The 20,552-nt window shown below is 41.8% G+C and overlaps 1 protein-coding gene across 2 annotated transcripts in view; it reads left to right on the top strand.

The window, feature by feature from the left end:
* GRK5 (G protein-coupled receptor kinase 5) overlaps positions 1–20,552 on the top strand; it is a 162,162-nt gene that overhangs the window by 131,081 nt on the left and 10,529 nt on the right. The window contains exons 5-12 of one of the 2 annotated variants that reach the window (XM_080401226.1): positions 2,868–2,968; positions 5,868–5,960; positions 8,828–8,891; positions 9,432–9,572; positions 10,558–10,748; positions 15,366–15,403; positions 16,198–16,287; positions 17,565–17,773. In XM_080401226.1, coding sequence (XP_080257352.1) covers positions 2,868–2,968; positions 5,868–5,960; positions 8,828–8,891; positions 9,432–9,572; positions 10,558–10,748; positions 15,366–15,403; positions 16,198–16,287; positions 17,565–17,773 — 927 coding nt within the window. Of the gene's footprint in view, positions 1–2,867; positions 2,969–5,863; positions 5,961–8,827; positions 8,892–9,431; positions 9,573–10,557; positions 10,749–15,365; positions 15,404–16,197; positions 16,288–17,564; positions 17,774–20,552 lie in introns of those variants that run through there. The other variant, XM_080401227.1, reaches the window with a different exon arrangement.

Raw genomic sequence — 20,552 nt, forward strand, 5'->3', positions numbered from 1 at the left:
GCTTCTCTCGTACGTGTGGTGCAGCTGCTCTGCCCTGAACACTATGAAGGGCTGCGTAACGACAAATGTTTGTGTGGGGCTAGAAAACCTTTTGAAATGATCAGCCTGTGAAAGAAAGTGGGGGTTTGTTGTAGAAAATGAAGTGGTCTTGCAGAGTGTTGGCACTACACTGTAAAGCTTTAGTCCATGTACAGGATGTCAGTGTATTTATGCCTTTACCTATTGTCAGCTTGCTCTTGATTTCTTCAGAGGAAGCAAAGATTCAAAGGTCAGCAACAAGTGGTTTTGAAAAACAAAGTGGTGACTGTGTCTTCCACAAACTTGGAGAGAGGAATCACAGTTCGTGCCATTTTTAATTACTTCCCATATTGTCTTACAGTTTCTTTTGCTCATTCCTTCCCCCTTCCCCTTTAAGAATTTTGTTTCTTCTTTATGAAAAAGATTTAGCTGATGCTTATATTTTTTTAAATTGTACTTTGAACTCAGACAGATGGAATTATTACTGTAATAATGCATCATGGGTGTGATCTTCAGCACTAACCTCAAGGCAGCTTACCTCCAATTGGGAAACGAACTCCCAATGGGAAGTGAAGTTACCTGGCATGAGTAAGAATCAGGTCACTTGGTCTACATGACTAATTATGGGGTATAGTACTTAGCTTTTGGATCCCAAATTTGGCCTATAAATTTAGAAAAAGTTCTATAATTAATTCGTAGCAACTTCAATTAGAGGTATCAATTTTACTGAACCCTGATTCACAGCAGTACAAAGACTGCGGAGTTCAGTGGACTAGACGGAACCCTAGGAATCAGAGAGATGTTCTAGATCACCAGGTGCTGGAGCAGCAGGCTCATGCAGCCACATACAAGCTTTGGGCTGCCAAGGAGCTTGTGTATGCACCCCACTGAGTATGCAAACTATAAAGTATTAATTCATATGGTTCCTAGCTAAAATCAACTGAAATACTGCTAATCATTAGGCTTGGGTTTGTGACTGAATATTCCTTTAAAAGTCTTTTGAGTTTCTGCTTTTTTTTTTTTTTTTTTTTTTTTTCTTCAGTAGTTTCAATACAGCAGCTGCAGGACTTGAAAATGGGACTTGAGGGTTTTCCCCAGTTCTTTCACTTTTGCCTCTACCTACTCTCTTGAAATGGGACTTCGATTTAATCATGGGCATCTACAGTTAGGCATTTCTGTAAGCTGTCTGATTTACTGAGACTTGTTCTACAGTTCTTGGTCCCTCTCAACCTCAGTGGCCAATCAAGCTGAGAAAATCTGGCTTTTTCTCCGTCTTTTCATAGATGATAATGTGGAGGCTCATCTACCTCTCAAGAAACCATGAGACTTCTTAATTATTAGCAATATAATCTGTTCGCTGTTAAAAGCGGGTGCTCCCTAGATATCTTTTGCTGAGGAAATGGAGGGATATATGGAGGAAATAAGGAAATATTTCAGTGAGGTCAGAGATATCCAGCATGTTCTGCAGATTGTCTGTCAAGGTTGAATAGTGCGACAGCATTGTGCAGCATGCACAGACAGTTTGTAAACCGTGTCCCTATTTAAAAACATTCAAGTGGAACAAACTTACTTTTTCATGTCACAACCAGGATCATATTCACATTTCAGCAGTGGGAAGGAAAAGATAAAAGATTTAATTCAGCTTTCACCATGCTGGAGATTTTCTGTGCCTCTACCTCTGCCCCTTCCTCTGTCCTCATTCCCAGTGTTTTTGAACTCTGCCTGCAATGCATTTCAGTGCTTGCCAAGATATCCCCAGCTAAGGGTGAGTTAACGAGAACATCTGGCCAGGAATGAGTGATGATGCTCTGTGACCCACCCACTCAGCACATCTGGTGGTCGTGGCCATAGATGGGGAAACTTATCGAGTGTTAAGGCTTCTGCAAGGAAAGAGGATTTTATCATCTATGGCTGGATTTATTGAAAATAAATCCAACTGGTTATATAAAGGGGCTTTCATGTCAATGGGAGAAATGTCTATAAATAGGTGCACACACACACGCACGCACATGGACACATATACACTTTTTTATATAATTACAGTATAGTGTCAATGAGTAACAATGTGGACTGCCTAAAAACTGTCTTTATATATAATTAGTCCCAAAGGTCCTAAACTGGTTAACCCATCAAGGCATACTGCAAAAGACCTCTTTTTGGTAAGGGCTTTTTGAAGGGGCTGAATGTACATTGTCTCTAAAGGGAGGAGAAGATGAAAAGAGTTTATGTGCTTGGTTGGCAGAGTTCCTTTTTGAAACAATTATTTTAAAACTGCTGGATTGGTTTGATCCTTCTAATGATAAATTAAGGTGTCCAGACACTTTTGTGAGCATCTTACAATATTATTTATATATAAATCAATAAATACCAATGCTCCGCTCTTGTTTTCCTTTGCTGGTTTAAAAAAAAAATAAAAGAAATTTTAAAAAAATGTATTTTTCAGATGGCACAGTGAATCATCAATGAAGTGAAAACACTGGGCCAATTTCTCTTTTGTTTAAGAGAATGGCCTGTACACAGTTCAGGCCAGCACATTTTTCACGGGATGCAAGGGAGCAGTTCAAAGAATTGGCAAGGAGCGGGTCCTGCATATTCATGAGGCTGGGCAAGGAGGTGAAGGTACAGGAGAAGGCAGAAAAGCACTGTGAGGATAGAGTGGAATGTGGAGCGAGTTACCACGGTATCCTATTTTACTGCTGTTTGACGTAAGGCTCCTTTGCTTTTACACAACCGCTGGAACTGAATGGAAGCAGCTCAGGGCATAAATAATGAACGTGTCTGTTAGCCATGGAGAGAGGAGAATCTGCACCTCATCACAGAGATAACATGCCCCTCTCTTCTCTCCCCAGTCTCCAGCCTGCGTTCCTGAAGTCAGTCAAGACCTTATCCAGCAGACAGGGGAGAAACTCGAAAACAGTCCCTGCAAAGAGCTGTTCTCTCACTGCACAAAGTAAGTATAACTCGACACCCGGAGCCAGCAGGGCTGCAGTCAGCAGCTTGTAAGGAACGTGTCAGGTAAAGAGAGACACGTCAGTTTGAACGTGCAGCAGGTATCTTCAGCTTATGTTCACAGTCTTAGAGGCACAGCTGACAAGTGAAGTCATTTCGTCTGAACAAAATATAATAAACATTTCCATGCCATTATATACACTACACACAGGCACTTAGTGTTTCAGGTATTTGACGGAGTGTCCTAGCCAAGTAAACCAGCCATGGATTTCATGCTGTGTGAAAAGAGCTACAATGATAATGTATCCAAAGAAAACATCTCTGTTTCAAAGTGAATAAAAATTAAGTGGCTATACAGTCCATTTAGACAGAGGAATGTGCAAACTTGCTCCGCATGACTTTTCCAGAAAATCTTCACCAGAAGAATGGGCCTTTTTAAATGCTTTCTGTCTGTCTGTGGCGTTCAAATGAACGTGCGTTATTTCAGCCTTTGTCTGGGAAAGGCTTATCAGTTTTTGTAGCGGCGAGGCGATTTGTACTGTAGTGTGCTAAAGCTCCAGGTATGCAATCTGCATTTGCAAACACTGACCCGAGTACGTCCACGCCAGTAGATCATAAACCAATAAAAATATGAAAAGGAGGGATCATCGCGAGCTGGCCCATGTGGTTTCTGGCTGAGCACGGTTTGTTTTCCCTGGATGATGTAATGGGGATTTGTAAAATTCGCTCCACTGTCATTCATTGTTTTGACTCATTTCATTGACCTTTTCTGTTTTCAGTTATTCTTTGCGTTGGTAGGAGATGTGGGTTATTTCTGGCCTTCTCTTATAACATAACCAGTTTCCTTGCATTGGCCTGGTGTCATGTAGAGATGCTCGTATAACTCGCACCAGTTGTGTGTGCCAGTCCCGACAAAGGCAGAGCTGTGCTCGACACAACCCCCCCGATGCCTGTTTCCAGTTCTCAAATCGGTTTGAAAGCTCACAGTTCCCTCTAAAATGCACTTTGTTGTTGCCAAAGGGGGGAACTAAAAAGCAAACAACTGCTGAAAGGCAGCTATTGTTCTTTAAAATACGCGCAGCTTTTAATTAACTGAACGAAATAGGCCAGCGTTGGACACCACTTAATTCAGGCTCGTATTCACCGACAGCCATTCCTTCATCTCAGCTGAAGCAGATAAATGAGCCAGGTTTGAGACCTTGTTAATAAATGTGCTGATCATTTCATATGGACTGAAATGGGGTCAAAAGGAAGTTTTAAAAACTTGCTGTTGGTATTTACCAAATGTACTGAATAATGTTAATTTTGGAAGAGTTCACAGTCAGACCAAAAAAGGGAGGCATACATGCAAATATGAAGTTTGCTGTCCTGTAGGAGCAGGAACAGGGATGAGTTTCAGACGCGTCTTCATAGATAAGATCAGTCTGTGAGAGAAATGCGTATGTAACTCTTAACTTCTGCTTTGACCTTTAATATTCTGACTATCTGCTCCTGCCCCTTTCCAGTTTGCCTTAGAATTCTGACTTTGACATTTATTAAATCTCATTAAGGTTTTTTATTTTATTTTGTGAGCTTCAATCCACTTAGGGGAAACCATATGATCTGTGTCCAATCAAAGCTAATGAAGACAACAACAATTTGACTTCTGAATACTGAATATGTGCAATTACCTGCCTACTCCAAATTGATGGTGCAAGAATTACCAAAAAAAAAATTCAAACAGCTGAGAAATTCCAAAAACTTATGAAGAGTAAGTAGCTTATGAACAGGAGGAACTAAACTGGGGAGACACGTTATTCCTGGTGAATTGCTTGCTCAGGTCTAGAACTGCCCCAGGGTAAGACATAGATTACCCATTCCCAAACCAGAGTAGTCCTTCAGAGAGGATTTCCTCCTCCAGCAAAATCTGGAAGCGTGTCTGTACACTCTTACATACAGACACAAAATTGTCTGTATACACCAAGACACAAATACTTATTTCTTGTGGGCGCTTTTCACCCAAACCCAAGTTTTGTCCCTGCCAATGCTGCCAGCAGAGGTGGATGCGGTACCCCACTAAGCAAGGCAAGAACCAAAACCAGCAGGTGAACAACCCCCTGTTAAACATTGTCACCACCTTCGCCTCAGGTGGTTCTCTCAGCTAAGCCCAGCTTTTCTTAGCTCTGAACTTTTGGCCTTTCTTATGGCTTGTCTGTTCGTCTTTGGCTGCTTGTTGCCTGTCATGAGCAACATACTTCTCTTACTTTTTATTCCTTTATTCCTTCGATTATGCAAAAAGATTTTGCATCCACTGTACGAGCCCCAGAAAAAAAGTGAATCCACATCCCTGTTTAGACTTTCCTTCCTCTGTATTACTCTACAAAGCACATAGCACTTTGACTTTAATCACAGTTACTACTTCTGTATAGCAGGAATTAAAATTGGTTGTGTTGTTGGTTTTTTTTTTTTGTTCAAAATAACACCTCTGGTGGTCCCTCTTTGACAGAAATGAGCTTTAACCAGAAATTTTCAGTCCAGATGTAAACATCCCCCAAAGTTTAGGAGCTCAGTTCCTGAGGGTGTTCTGTTAATTTACTTACAGAAGCAAAGACATTTCTTGTCTAGTGACTAACAGCCTTTGAAAATGCCCATTGAAGCCAGTGGGAGATGCCCTGTTAATTTTCAGCAAGCATAACCAGTGCATATTACTATTCAGCTTCTATAAGGCCTCCTGTTATCAAATACATCAAACACATCACTTTGTTCCTAGATTGAAACTGAGTAAAATCAATTACAAAATGAAGTAAAAGTAAAATGATCCTGCCAAACAAGAAGGCTGGATTTCCTCCTCTTGTTTTGTTTCTTTTTTGCTCCAAGTTTAGGATTGTAAAATGCTTATATATCCTTTTCATCTGAGATAGATCTGTCCTTGACCACCTCAGTGGGGAACCATTCCAAGAATACCTAAACAGCATGTACTTCGACAGGTTTCTCCAGTGGAAGTGGTTGGAAAGGTAAGTTTTGTAATTTTCACTTCCCCACCCTCCCCCCCCCGCCTTTTTTTTTTGTTGTTGTTAATTAAAAATTCAGAGAGCTCCAGGAAGGCTTTCATAATTTTAGAATTTGGTTTTAAGTTTTCACTGTTAGAAAGCTCAAGAAGAGGTAATGGCTTTAGCCAGACAAAGTTGCCATATAGAAAACTCATGGTTATGTTGGCGTTAGACGCGATTTAACCATGAGCTGAGTCTCCAGCTGTGACCATCTAACAAGCACAGTCAGTGCCTGGGATATGGATTGTGCTCCTTCATCCTCCATGAGTGTGCTTACACCCGTAAATCCTCCTCAGCTGCTTCCTTCTCTCTCTAAGGACATTGCACTCCTGAAGGTGACATGCTCCAGCGAGCAGCTTGGGCAGCTTTTTTGCTCATATGCTTGTGCACAGCAAGTGAATAGGAAAAAAATTCTACAGCCTATAAAAAAGTAGGAATCCAAATCTCCTGTGATCTGAGAAACATCTGTGGCCAGTTTCACGGTAGGCCCTGTCACCATGAGCTACTGATGGCACAGCTTGAAAGACACATTGCACTTTTTTATAACCTACCCTTGTGCATCTGTAATGCTAAACGTAAGATACATGTCCAGTCTCTGGCTTTTGCATTTGCAAACACTGTGCCCAAGCATGCCCAAGACTGAAGCAGATGCTGCTTGCTGGGGAAGTAAAGAATAAAACAGAAAAACACCCCAAAACACCAGGGAGCCAGTTTTGGCCTCTGGTGCTCAAGTGTTTGGCTTTTAATGGTATTAGGTACATTAGGAACATTAAGTACGATTCAAGTACATTCCACAACTTCAGTTGTCTTTCTGTTTAACTGTGCTCTGAATGTGGCATCTTTTTTGTCTGGACCAGTTACCACTATTATTAAGTCACTGTAAACAGACAAAGCTATGGCATATAGGTCCTGGCACCATATTTATTGGCTAGGCATTTCTGAGCACATTTAGTAACCAGGCAGCCTTGGTGGGTATTAATTTGCAAGGGAAGGGGCCTTTGTCTTCTCCTTGTTGGTGAGGGCTGAAGCAGACGCACACTGCTGGGTAACAGTGACCTTGAGCTGAGAGAAGCCCCAGGTTCCACAAATGGACTTAATTACGGCAGATGAGTTAGGGCCGGATCCATAAGCGGTGTATATCAGCGTGATGCCTCAGAGATCAAAGGAGCTGTGCCAGTTCCTCTCCCTGGAAAGCTACAAAGCTGCTGCACTAGAGGGAAGGGAAGCAGTGGGCAGAGGGGAGCGCCATTTCATGCCAAGATGTGCTCCACATGCCATCTTTGCTGAATCCAGCATTTACTCTTCCATTTCAATTAAAAAAAACCCATCAGATGATTCATCTCTAGCCAGGCTATTTCCTATCTATTTTCACATTTGGGTTCAAGAATTTTCTGAAATGCTTTGAGGATTATTTTTTTTTTCCATTCCCCCAACAAATGTGACAAGCTATTGGATATGCCTGATTTAAGAAGCTGGGAGAACTGTTTTTAGGGTTAGCAAAGAGATGTTAGTAGCACAGAGTGATCAACAGCTCCTTCTGACAGCCTGCTGGCTGCAACGGAGGAGTCGTACAGTCCATTTATTCCAGGGACATTGCTGAGCATCTAGTTATCACTGCTAATTGTTGCTTTTAACCCCAATAGCATTTGCAGTGTCCTCCCAGAAGCCTGAAAATAGCATCTTTCTCTCTTCTAGTTTTGGCCTTCTGCGTGGTTTTCTTCCCCCACTTTTAAAAACAATAACGAACAGAAATGAAACGATTCACTCTAACATTTATTCCTTATTGTCATCAACCTCATCATCACTGTTGTGGGAACAGCCACGTTGCTGTGCTCCCTGTGCTGCCTGGCTGCCCGCCAGAGGAAAACAAAGCTGGTAGGAATATTCATATTGACTGCTAATATAATTGTAATACTTCAGTGATGGAGTGGTGGATACAAAGTCAGATCTCTCTGAATCTAGTGTTCTTCATCTGTCACGTTATAAAACTTTTATGGTGACAAAATACGAGTTAGACGTAGGGCTGGAGCCTTTTTGGTGGAGCAGAATTTTGTGGGAATCCTGTGAGATGGTATAGTGATCATGTCTAGTGATCGTTAGGGAGCAGTCAGCCCTCAGAAAGAAAGACCTATTTAACCCTTAATTTGGCCCTTAAAAGGAAAGAGGTGCTTTCCCTCCCATCTCGCCCATGATGCTGTCCCAGGAGGCAGGTGCCCCAGGTGGGGCTGGACTGGCTTGGAGCTCAGCTCCTGCTCTCCTCTCTTGCGAATGGCACCTAAACCCACCTCTCTGGTTGCTGGGACTAATTCTTTCCTTGTTTCACATCTGTTTCCTGCTTTAAGGTCAAGACAAAAGAAATATTTTCTGGTGGTTTGCATTTTGGATCTATTTTTCTCATCTTGAAGACCAAGCAAATCAATAGTGTTAGCCCAGCACTACCCTTAAAAGATTCCTGTATATCATGAGAATTAATACCTTCTTGGAAGTTGTCGGACCTCCCCTTTGCTTAACAAAGGCCAAAGCTATATAATGGAGATCCAGAACCCTCCTTGGTCCTAAGATGCTAGCAGAAATTATACTGATGACTCACTAATGTGTTGTATTTTATTACAGCTTAATATGTTGGAATTGAAAAGTTCAAGCCATACATAGTATTGAAGTAATGTAATTACATAATTATGTATTGTATTATATAATATGATTACCTCGAAATAATGTTATTATGTAATATTTATCTATTTTGCTTTTCAAAAGTATGGTCTGAAATAAATAAATCACAGAGAGTGCATTAAATGTAATGTGTCTCTTTTTTTTATTTCCTTTACTTCCAGGCAACCAGTAACGAAAAACACATTTCGGCAGTACAGGGTGCTGGGGAAAGGTGGCTTTGGGGAGGTGAGTAATTCTGAAAGTTTCTGTTAAGAGTGTTTCTTACTTCTCAGGCACTGCACGTTACAGGAGCCTCATGCGACAGAGGCTGATTTTCATTAATTGCTGACAGTTTTACTTAACCTCTCATGACACCGTAATCTCAAAAGAACACTTTTGAGAATGATTTCGTATTCGACCGTTGCATTCACAGTGGAATTAAGGTCACACCCTTATTTGTATTTTGCTGGTGGCTTGAGGTCTCTGCCTGGGCAGCAGAGGCAGAGGAGGCTGGGCAGGCTGTAGCTGAGCAGATTACAATCTGCACAGACAAAAGGAGGTGGGATAGGAAGCAGGCAGAGGAAAGTGAAATAATTAAAGCAATACTACACAGCAGGTTTGGAAACAGTAGTCGGCTCCCCAGCTGCCCCCGCCTGTGCCTTACTCGCTCTGCCGCCGTCTCTAGCCTTAAAAGGACTAAGTCGGATCAGATCGTGAGGAGTGAAGTGCAACCCAGACACAGCGTTTGCTTCGAATTACCCAGCAATTGTTCTGTTCAATTCGCAGGTCTGCGCTTGCCAAGTCCGAGCGACAGGGAAGATGTACGCCTGCAAGAGATTAGAGAAGAAGAGAATAAAAAAGAGGAAAGGCGAATCCATGGCACTAAATGAAAAGCAGATTTTAGAAAAAGTCAATAGTCAGTTTGTAGTGAGTATTGAACTCCCTAGCGCTCAGCTCCCTGCTCACCTGCTGAGCACTGTTCTTGCTGAATCCGATGCCTCCTCCACCTCCTGCTACAGGAGGGGTGCCAGAAGCCGACTCGCTTTGCTTGGCACCTTAGTCCTGCTCCATGCACCTTTGCTGAGTCTCATTTTAGCCTCTGGTCTGTGAGAAATGCACTAACACGGGTGCCTGTTCCTACCATGAGAAGATGATGCATTTTACAGCCTTGACTTGCATCAGGACTGCATCAGGCTGAGCTATTTTTATCCAGGGTGATCACCTGAATTCCCAATGTCTGGGAGAGAGGAGCTTGGAGGAGACTGAAGGAGATTCAACCCAAATAGATCAGAAGAGATTGGCTAGCAGCAGCATCTAACAAGTGATGTGGAGCTGGTCTGCCTGACATAGGGCTTTCCTGAGTCGTGCCAGCTCTTCTGCCTCCTTAAAAGCTTGACTTAGATTTTTTTTCAAAAAAAGGTGTTGTTCTCTCAGCATCTGTCATGTTCTTTATACTCATTTTAGGAAAACACTGTGAATACAACAGATGCAAGATGTTTACTTAGCTCTGGCAGAAGCAAAGACGATGGCACATATTTAAAAGTGATGGATAACTTTTGGTGTGTCTCATCGTTCCTGGGGCACCCACCAGAGCCTTGCAGGGGTGATGCTGACCTTCATGCCTCAGTGATGGTCTGTTTGACCACCACAGGACTGGGCTGTCTGAGCCTTCCTGGGAACCTACTGAGATGATAGGGGTTTGACAGCAATCCAACAAATTAATTTATAAAATCCTAACATCTGATTTTTCTGTACTTTTAAAATGTATGTTTTCTATTGTAATAAGGCCCATATCATATTCAGTCAATCTACTTCTTTTTCCCTTTTCCAGAGAAAATTTTAATGAAAAGTTAGGGCTTTCCTCTTAGCAGCTAACTGAACTGTCACAACTATGCTACAAATGTTTTTCTAGGTCAATTTAGCCTATGCCTATGAAACAAAGGATGCACTGTGTTTAGTTCTGACCATAATGAATGGAGGTGACCTGAAGTTTCACATCTACAACATGGGGAACCCAGGCTTTGAGGAGGAAAGAGCTTTGTTTTATGCAGCAGAGATTCTTTGTGGCCTAGAAGACCTACACAGAGAAAATACAGTGTACAGGTAAGCACTCTCTAGAGTCTTAGGACATCTTTTCTGCATAGAAAAGAATTGCCTGCATCCTCCCTGCTCACTGTGGTGCTGTTCAACTGAGATGCCTCAGTGCGCTTTGGCTGAAATTTCGCAGAGCCCTGTACAAATACAGTGTGATTCAGGAGCAATGGAAGGGAGCAGTTGCTTCACTAAGTACATCCCATCTAAATTATACAGAACTAACACAAAGCTCCCCAAACCCTACCTCAGAGTGTACTGGGTGACGTAAGAAAATTATGGAAGTTCCTTTAAAGGGATTTCATTAAGGAATCTAGTTTCTAGTTGGTGTGAAATGGAGGTAATTGTATTCAAGCCTCTATTTTAATTAGTTAGATTATATTGCACCAGGGGCTGCAGCCTGTCAGATGTGGGAAAACCGTCTCTCCTATCCAGAGGGAGCACGATTAGCGCAAGAGGGTGATTGAGATGCAGGGCATGGATTTACGCTCTAGGACACAAACTAGTTTGATTAGCTAGATTGGATGGTGACGGTGGCCGTAGCGTGCCAGCCGTGGAAGGAGGCACATTCATTCACAGCCATGCAACAGAGGGGTCCTGCTGGCAGCGTCCCACCCGCTGCGGGTGCAGCCAGCGGGCAGAGCATGGTGCAGCCAGCGTGGTGACAGGCAGCCAGCTTCGAGAAGGACAGATTTCAAGTTCTCAGCTTCCAGTCTGGCTTACAGCTCTATGCAAGCACTTTTCCAGGGCATCGTAGGGTTTACTTGCTGGATAAGCAGGGTGATTGCAGACAGAGTTCTTGTGACTCCATGAGGATTTATTTTTTTAATCAATGACCAATATAGTTGTAAACAACTTTCAATGTTTGTCTTCATCATCCCAGCTTGTGAAATCATTACTGCTGGCATTCACAGCAGAAGAGGTCCTGTAACTTCATGAAAGATCTTCCAAGGATAATGATTAATAGGCGTAATATGTTATTTTTAAAAAGTAAGCCACACTTTAAATCATTTGGTATGCCCATGTGTAATAAGCATTATACATATGCTTCTATACATAGAAATTACGATATTGTTGTTCCTTGGAGATCTCTAGCAAACTGCCACTTGGTTGCCTCACTGTGACTCAGATCTCACTAGCTGGCATAAGGAGAGCAGACAGATAACATCGTGATTTAGTTGGCACTAGTCCAAGGAGGAGATTTTTTTTTTTTCCCCCAAGGAACAAAATGGAATTAAATGTTTAATGTCAATTGAAAAATCAAATAATGAGCGATGTGCCTGGCTTCCCTTTTCTTTAAAAAACATCCTACCACATTCAACAAAGTTTTAGGAGGCATTATAGTGTTTCTTTAAAAAAGTACTAGATTACAAGCATACTTTATTGATCAAAATGACTGGTACATTCATAACACAGCTGGTAAAATGCCACACTAATGCCGCTTTCTAATAAAACAGATTAGATCTGGCCACCTAAAATAGCACGTGCTTCTGAGAGAAATGGCATCCTACTACCTGAAGCAGTTGTTTTCATGTTACTCTTAAAGATCTGCTAGTTCACACCTCAGACTACACATTCATTTTGGTGATGAATGATACTGTATCCTTGTAGGTGACAGTTTCTAGCAGTATTTTAGGAGCATCTGCAGAGACCCCTAATTTGTAATACCACCGTCTGTTTTGGGACCCGTGAGAAGTGCTATATAGGTCAATAAAATATAGCAGCTAAATGCTACTGCTTTCTCAAGGTGCATAATTCATCGTAAAACACTTATTCCTCAGACTTAATTTCATTTGCTAAGAACAAAATGCTTCTGAGTAAATCACAGCATTGGAAAATACATCCCCATCTCATGGGCTGGTGACGCACGCTGCAGACGTGACCTGAGTGAACAACCAGGCTCAGAGTTAGATTTATCGGATTCAGAATTCCCTTGCCAAAGGTGGCACTTATGTTACATTTCTCAACTGCATCATGTTAGTAAAGGTCAACAGGTCAATTGTTCATGGAAAGCAAACATAAAAAGCTGCTGATTCTCCTTTATTTTTTATATATAAAATATATATTTAATATTTCATATATATTTTATATATATATATATACTTTATAGAAATATATATACGCTATAGCCATGCCTGGAAGCATCAAGATCACATTGTCCTAGGCATTGCACAAATATACAGTAAAGCCTTGTCCACCATGACTAATTGAGTTGTTTATGCTGTCCTGTCCAGCCAACAGCGTACCATCACCTTTCGATCATGGGCGCAGTGTCAGCAGTTTATGTTGCAGTATATTTAGGCAAGGCTAGTTTACATATGGGCAGCTGTACCATCGGGAAGGAGCCTTACGTGTAACTGTGCCCACCAGGGACCTTTGTTTCTCCTAGACATTTCAGTACAAGAATCACATTCCTCCTTGGCACTTGGAAGATGTTGGCCATGCGAAGGAAGCCAGCTTTGATACTGAGGAACCAGAAATCTGAAAAAAGAACTGACAACTGATGTCCGGGGTGTGTGTGTGTGTGTGTGTGTGTGTAGAAAAGCTTGCTCTAATTGCCCTAAATCACAGGGAGCTGTAAGGACCAAACTGCTTTCTCAGAGTCCTCGTGCAGTTTCTCATTTTCTCATTCGAAGACAACATTTCCCAACTTGCATGCAGGATTCTTGTCATTTGGCCACAGTTACGTCTTTAAGTGGGACTAATTACTGGAGTGGAAGATGAAGTAATTAATGAAGTCTGAGTTCTTCACAGAAATAGTTCTTAAAGGATTTGGAATAAATTTTAAAAAATAAATAGGAAATGCCCTCAACCATGTTGCTCGAGCATTGGAAACCTTCTGCCAATAGGCAGGGAAAGCCCACAGTGGTATATTAAACAAAAGCACAGCTTGTCCGCAGCGTTCGGCTGCCCTTCACATATTTCAGTGATGTTTATTTGAAAAGTAGGTGTGGTACCACTGGGCATCTGGTTTATCTTGAGAGGTCAAGAGGGTCTGAAGCAAGCAAGAAGAGGAGATTGTTCAGAGCGGTCTAAGTTGTTGCTTGAAATAATAAACAAAAAAGAGACAAGTTTTGAAATTTTAATCTCGGCATTGTCAAAACTATAAAGTACCCATCTCCATTCACAGGAAAATTCATGATACCGGAGTGGTACGGCTTGAAACACAGGGCAGACTCCTGCGCAGACTGCAGTGCATTGATCTCCTGGTGCGAGGGCTTCTCTTGCATGCCCCCCTCTCTTTGCTATTTGAAAAGAAATGTCTCTTGCTGAGAAGCTAACCGAATCAAGCTGGTTCGCAAATGGAAGAAGGCCTTAAAAAAAGATGAGACCAAGCACTTCTTGGATTTGCACCAAGCTAGATGCTGTGTTTCAGTAGGAGTTGATCAGATCAAAGTCAGGGCATGGTGTGTGAATTGCAGCAATACGTTCCTGGTGCCTTGTTTGGGCTCCTGAGCCAGCACAGCCTGCTCCCATCGTACAGCTCTTCTGGGATGCTTCCTGCCCAGCACGTCCCCATCTTCCGCATGAGACCTCCCAGTCCCATCTCCCAGGCTGGGAGACCTTCCCATGCTGCACTAGCTGTACCTTTCTATGTGCAAGTTCTATGTGCAAGGCTGTACCTTGTCCCTGCTTAGGGGCACTGGGAGGACAGGCACGAGCCCACCTAGCTCCCACCTCGACAACAGCCCACTGCATCCAGCAATGGCAGCAGCAGCTGTGAAGTTCTGCTTCGCTCCACAGGTTTGGAAAACAGCCTTGGTCAAGTGAGGGAACTTGAACATGGCTGACCTGGGCAGCATCTTGAAGCAGCAGGTGTTGGAGCAGGTTTGGTGCAGACAAACCTTTTAGAAAAATGACCTGCCAAGGCTTTGCAAAATATATGAAAACTAAAATTATTTCTTTCAGCAACTTATAACTAGGCCAGATTTTTTTCACAGGAGCAGTGAAAGGCACATCTTTGACATCAGAGTGACCACTTTGCCAATTTTCATGGTGTTGCTCCGAACCACGTAGGCAGTAGAGTTTCACAAATGTTTGTAAGGAGAATCTTAATCCAGGCGCAGCATTCCCCCTCCACCCCTCATTTTCCAAACTCACTGAAAGTATTGCACATGTGCACAAGTGCATGTACATGTGCATGTATGTGCACACATGTATACACATTCGTGTATTTGGTCTGAGCCAGATGCCAAGCATAGAAAATCTGAGTCCAACAGATTGCTATTTCTAATTTTATATGCAAATAAAATATTTGAAAATTCAAAATATTTTTCTTTTTAACAAAAGATTTTACAACAGAAAATACTGCAGAGATTTAACAACATGCAGGACTATAGAGGTTGGTTTACAGGGCTTACAGGACTAGGTGGATGAGTCCGTTACAGAGTGGATTAGGAACTAAAAGCTTGGCTTAGTGAAAAAATGTAACTCCAGTTTAGAAAAAGACATACGGTTTCAGTCTATCTGTGAAGTGAGTTGTAGAAAGTTGTATTGGTTTCATCAATTCCTTGCTGTTTGAGTTGACACTCAATTGGTTTATTACTAGTAATAAATGCACTCACATTCTGTCGTATGGTTATGTTATCAAAACCAGCTTCATACAAGTCTTCTATCTTTCATTTTCAGAGATTTGAAGCCAGAAAATATCCTGCTAGATGATTATGGTAAGTCTCAGAGGTTTACAGAGATGCGTTCATAGTAAAGTAGATTAAGTTAGTTTTAGGATATATATTGCATGAAGACAAATAATGCTCTGAAGCGACTAAGAGGCTCAATATACACTAATACTCCTGTCTTGGGGTGGGTGAAGTGCTGGAGCTCAGTGCACGGACGGAGTGAAACAGCCGTGCTGCTCAGCAGGGTCTGTTCTGGAGAGCATGGCTGTGCTGGGGGTGCCTGCCTTTCTTCATTGTTTTTCCATCCTTATTGTTGCGAGGCTGACACAACACAAAGGAAGTTGTAATTTCTAAATCTGTGCTTCCTGCTCCATTTTCAAAAGTACTTCCATCCTTTGCTGAGCCAGCTCTCATTTTATGCAAACCCAGGTACCCATTTGTTGCTGATGGCAGTGGTAATCAAATCTCATGCTGACTTACGGAACAGATGTAGCCCCTTCAGTCATCAGAGAGTTACAGGATTATGTCAGCCCATGCATCCCCTGTGATCAGTTCAAGAATCTTCCCTACAGGATGCTTCTCACTGCCTTTTTTGGCTTGATTTTACAATATCTAACACAATCCACTGTAGTCTGTAGCCTCACTGTTAAAATTAATTTCACTGCAATGTAATAACTCCTCTTTTCCTTATCAGTGAAACTGCCCTGGTTCAGCAACTCAGAATGTTTTTCCTAAAACGTCTGCAGGAGTATTGTAGCAATGACAACAGTTGTGGGTTTGGACTAATTTGGGTCATATTATTACATCTGCTTTGTGTTGTTTTGTTTCTTTTTTCCTTCCAGGCCATATTAGAATATCCGATTTGGGTCTAGCTGTTAAAATCCCTGAGGGTGAATCCATCCGTGGAAGAGTAGGAACAGTAGGCTATATGGGTAAGTCTTCAGTAGCTCATCTTTTTTGTAATTTGCTGAGGTTACTTGAGTTTTGGAGATCTTTCTGCCACGTAAGCTTAGGAAAAAAAATTTTAAAAGATTCATATTCAGCTGGGTCCAGTTCCCTGCAGCAACACACCAAAAACTCCTGCTAGTGGAAATCAGATGTGGGGAAAAGGCTGGACCACAACAGCTCTTAATGAGACTGGTCTGTGATCTTAAATCAGCAAAGAAAAATAAAAGGGGAGACAACAACTAGGATTCTAGTGATTTTAATGTAGATTAATTTTAGGAGGGTTGTGTGCTAAAAGAAAAGTTTCTTACTAGTTGCTACTTTTTGCATAATAGTTAAAATGTATTTCTATGTTTATGATAAAATGGGTAAGCCTGCACCTACAGTCATCCTTGACCAAGGTCAGCTTGAGTCTTGCCCTATGTGCAGGGGAGGCTGCACAAAAGGAGGGTGGAGATTTGGGCACTGGTAAAAAACACACTCACTGATTTAACTAGATCTGTTTTCTAAATTCAGTGTTAATTATTTTCATTCACTGGGTGGGCATATTTCTTGGAATAAAAATTGCTTATGGTTATTTGACTAAATAGAAACTAGCTGATATGAGCCACTGTTACCATATGGAGACTTTAATGAAAGCAAGTAAATCAGTTGTCATTTCTAAATTTTGTTATCTCAGTGTAAGTTTGTACACACACTACGACTGTGATTGTGAGCACATGCGTATGTGTGTTTGTAGCCATGTACAGAACTGAGGATGTCTGCAAGACAGTGACTATATGCCCAAAGCATACTGGATGGTTGCAACACAAAATAAATGGATCTGGTTTTTAAAGGGAGGAAAAAATAAGTTATAAATTGACAGAAAAGACAAATTTTGCTTTTGAATAAATATCACTGCTGTTTACAGCATGTGTGTCTGTATGTCATTTCTTCCCTAAATGGAGAAATCTGGAAGGATTCTCAAGATTAGACCTCTGCTTAATACTTAGCTTCAACCTCTTTTTGTTTTTTTTTAATTGGTCAGACTTGGTATTAAGTCATTAGAGAGTGCACACAGCATGTAGCATGTAAAGAAAAAAAAAACCCATGGCATGTAGCGTGCTGCATTTTCTGTAGTGCTATCAGCAGAAATCAGGAGGTATTTTACCCACCATTCTCTGTGCACGTGTATTCAGTCACCAAAATGGAACTGCTGGAAATTTAAGGTTTTTGCTATGTAAATATCAAGCATTTCTACAAGACACGTCTTTCTCCTCCACAGCTCCAGAAGTGTTGAACAACCAGAGATACACACTCAGCCCTGACTACTGGGGGCTAGGCTGTCTCATTTATGAAATGATTGCTGGGCAATCACCATTTCGTGGAAGGAAAGAGAAGGTCAAGAGGGAAGAAGTGGACAGAAGAGTGCTGGAGACAGAAGAGGTGTACTCCCATAAGTTTTCTGAGGAGGCCAAGTCCATCTGTAAAATGGTAAGGGGCTTGAAGGCCCAGTGTGGCAGCTTCATTAGCAAGCTGTATCTGACACTTTCTGAGCAGTAACACAGTACCGTAGAGGGGCTGCAGAGACAAGGACTAACCAAGCTCATCTGCTGATGGGATGACTGTTTTCTCTATTCATTCAAATTGTGTTTATTTGGGCTTGCTTCTCCATGAGATTCATCACAGTCATCTTGAGTCCTCTCCAAAGTTTTATGGCCAAGGGAGCGGTATCTGTTCTCATGAGACTTTGAATGTTAGTTGCAGTCAAGAATGCATTTCTGTCTTTTATAATCTTGTACAAAAAATAAAAAGGACGTGATGATGCAAGACTCTGATTGTCTCCTGCAAGGAACTGAAAGCCCCATGCTTCCATTGTCTTTGGTGAGAGCTGGGGGTAAGGAGGACAAAGATTATGCAATGAAATTATTGTGACACTCAAATGTTGTCCCACCCCATCTCACTAACTTTGTTAGCAGCTTTTCCCCCAGGGTGCCAGGGTATCCAGCTTTTTTTAATACTGTTGAGCTGTCCTTTAAAATGTGTTCTCACTCTTTCAGCTGGGAGTCATTTTCGTAGCACAATAGCCATGTCTGACAATGGAAATCCTCAAACCCTCTGAGAAATCTCAAAGCTGTGTCTGAATTCATCAATGTCTTGTTGACATCCATCTTTAGAAGGCTGAATTGTAATTTGGAAAGGGATGTGGCCTTTTCCTTGATGTTGTTTGCTAAAGAGTGAAGTCTCCTTTGGAGACAATGACATATCTGTGTGTACTGGTAGAGAGAGAATGAAGGGAAAGAAAGGTCAACAAATAGGTAGTGAGAGTTTCACCAGTATCTTCTGCAACAGGCAAGCAAACAGCCGATCAACAGCATTCTGGTTGGCTGGCTTCATGAAGAGACACTGAAGGCTCCTTGCAAAATAATAATAGTAGTAATGCCAAGTAACATGCCTGGAAGTCATTAACTCACAGCACACCAACTCATTGCTGAATCCCCAGGGTAGTAATTAACTGACATCACTCTTGATAGATACTCTAGGCCATTCACTGGCCTTAATCTGCGGTTCAGAGCCCCCAGTGAAGTCGGCGTGGGAGGATCTAGGACAGCCACAGGCTCTTACAGACCATTTCATGTGCTCGGCCTGCCACCTCTTCTCTAGTAGCATCTCAACTCCCACCAGGTGAGGAGCAGCATCTGCCAGAGTGGCGGAGAGTTTGTGTGTGTCCTGTTGTTAGCATGAAATGAGGATGTTGTGAGGCAAAGAATACATTCTCGTTGCTTGTTCTGTAGTGAGCTGCAGGCACAAGGCATAATGGAATGAAAGTATACTTTGAAAATAACCAAGCCCATGAGGATTTAATGCTGAGAAGAATTAATGTAGCATTGATGAGATAGTGCTGGAGATGACCTACCACTCCCAGGGCAGTAAACAGTGAAAGTCATTATACTGTAGTGCCATTTTCATCTTCAAGCCATAGAGCTTATGGTTGCAGGGAGTCAGGGACCTCAGGAAGTAAGCTAGTTCAGTCCCTTGCCTCAGGGAAGCATGAACTGTATGTAAATCATTCCTGACAACTTGATCGTTACTGCTTCACTGTCCAGTCACGTGGCACGTTTAGGTGGTTTGTGCAAACTCTTAATGGATCCAAAGATAACCCTGTCCTTTCTGAGCAGTAATGCATTAAAATTACTCTGCCTTAACAATGGAAGAACCTTACTTCTGATACTGAGCATGATAGCATTTGTGGTTTTGCATCCAAAAGTAATTTATTTTATCAAGTGACATTTTTAAGAGCCCACGATTCAAATATATTTTCTCAAAACTCTTTTTTTTCTTTATATTGAAAACCAGAACTCTGTTGCTTTGTATCAGAATCTTAACTAGGAAACAAAAATGTAATAATGAGGTACCCATCATACCTGCAAAATGAAGCATGAAGTTGCAGTACATAAATCTAACTTGAGCCTTCACAAATATCCAACACAAAAGGCTTTCCTGTAGTGGACTTTTAAGGGCAGAAGCGAGGAATATATTTTACACCATGTCGCCTAACCTTCTCTTCAAAGCTTACTCCATGAGCTAATAGCGTCTCCATCAGGAAATATATTGTCTTGATTCATTTACTCATATGAAAACCCTTTAGTGTCACCCCATGTCAACCTTCCCCTCCTGGATGTTTGTGCCCTTTGCATTTTTGCAGGCGCATATCACAGTTCTCATTAATCATCATCCATCCCATATTTCCATGTTTCATTTTGTAAGTAATTTCCCATAAATCAGACCTCATTTTGGACTGAAACAGAGATGAATAATAAATAATTAGGAACAGGGGCAGCTGGCTTTCTGGGAAGCTCCCCAGCCCATAGTTCCCATATAACATAACTGCTTCATGGTGTGTTTTTTTCTGTGAAAAAATTCAGCCTTTCTAGGAAATGCTCCCTGTTTGTTGTTGTTATGACTTGTACTTCATTGATGTACGTGTGTTCCCTGACAAGTGCAGTCTTGCATCTAGAGATTTGACTTGAAGTGCATTCAAGTCAACAGTATTGGATGGGCTCATATTGCTGTGCTCTTCTGTCACTCTGTCAGTGTCCTGTTTGTCTACATATCCCGCAGACTATCTTCCCTGCCCCTTTTTATTCCTGCAGCTCCCATTTTACTCCACAAAAGGGATCCCTGATTGGAGGGTGCAAAGAAGATGGAGCCAAACTCATGGTTTTGTGCCCAGTGACAGGATGGGAGGCAGTGGGCACAACCTGAAACACAG

Source organism: Falco punctatus (genome assembly GCF_963210335.1).
Source record: "Falco punctatus genome assembly, chromosome: 9".
In the NCBI taxonomy this organism is placed as follows: Eukaryota; Metazoa; Chordata; class Aves; order Falconiformes; family Falconidae; genus Falco; species Falco punctatus.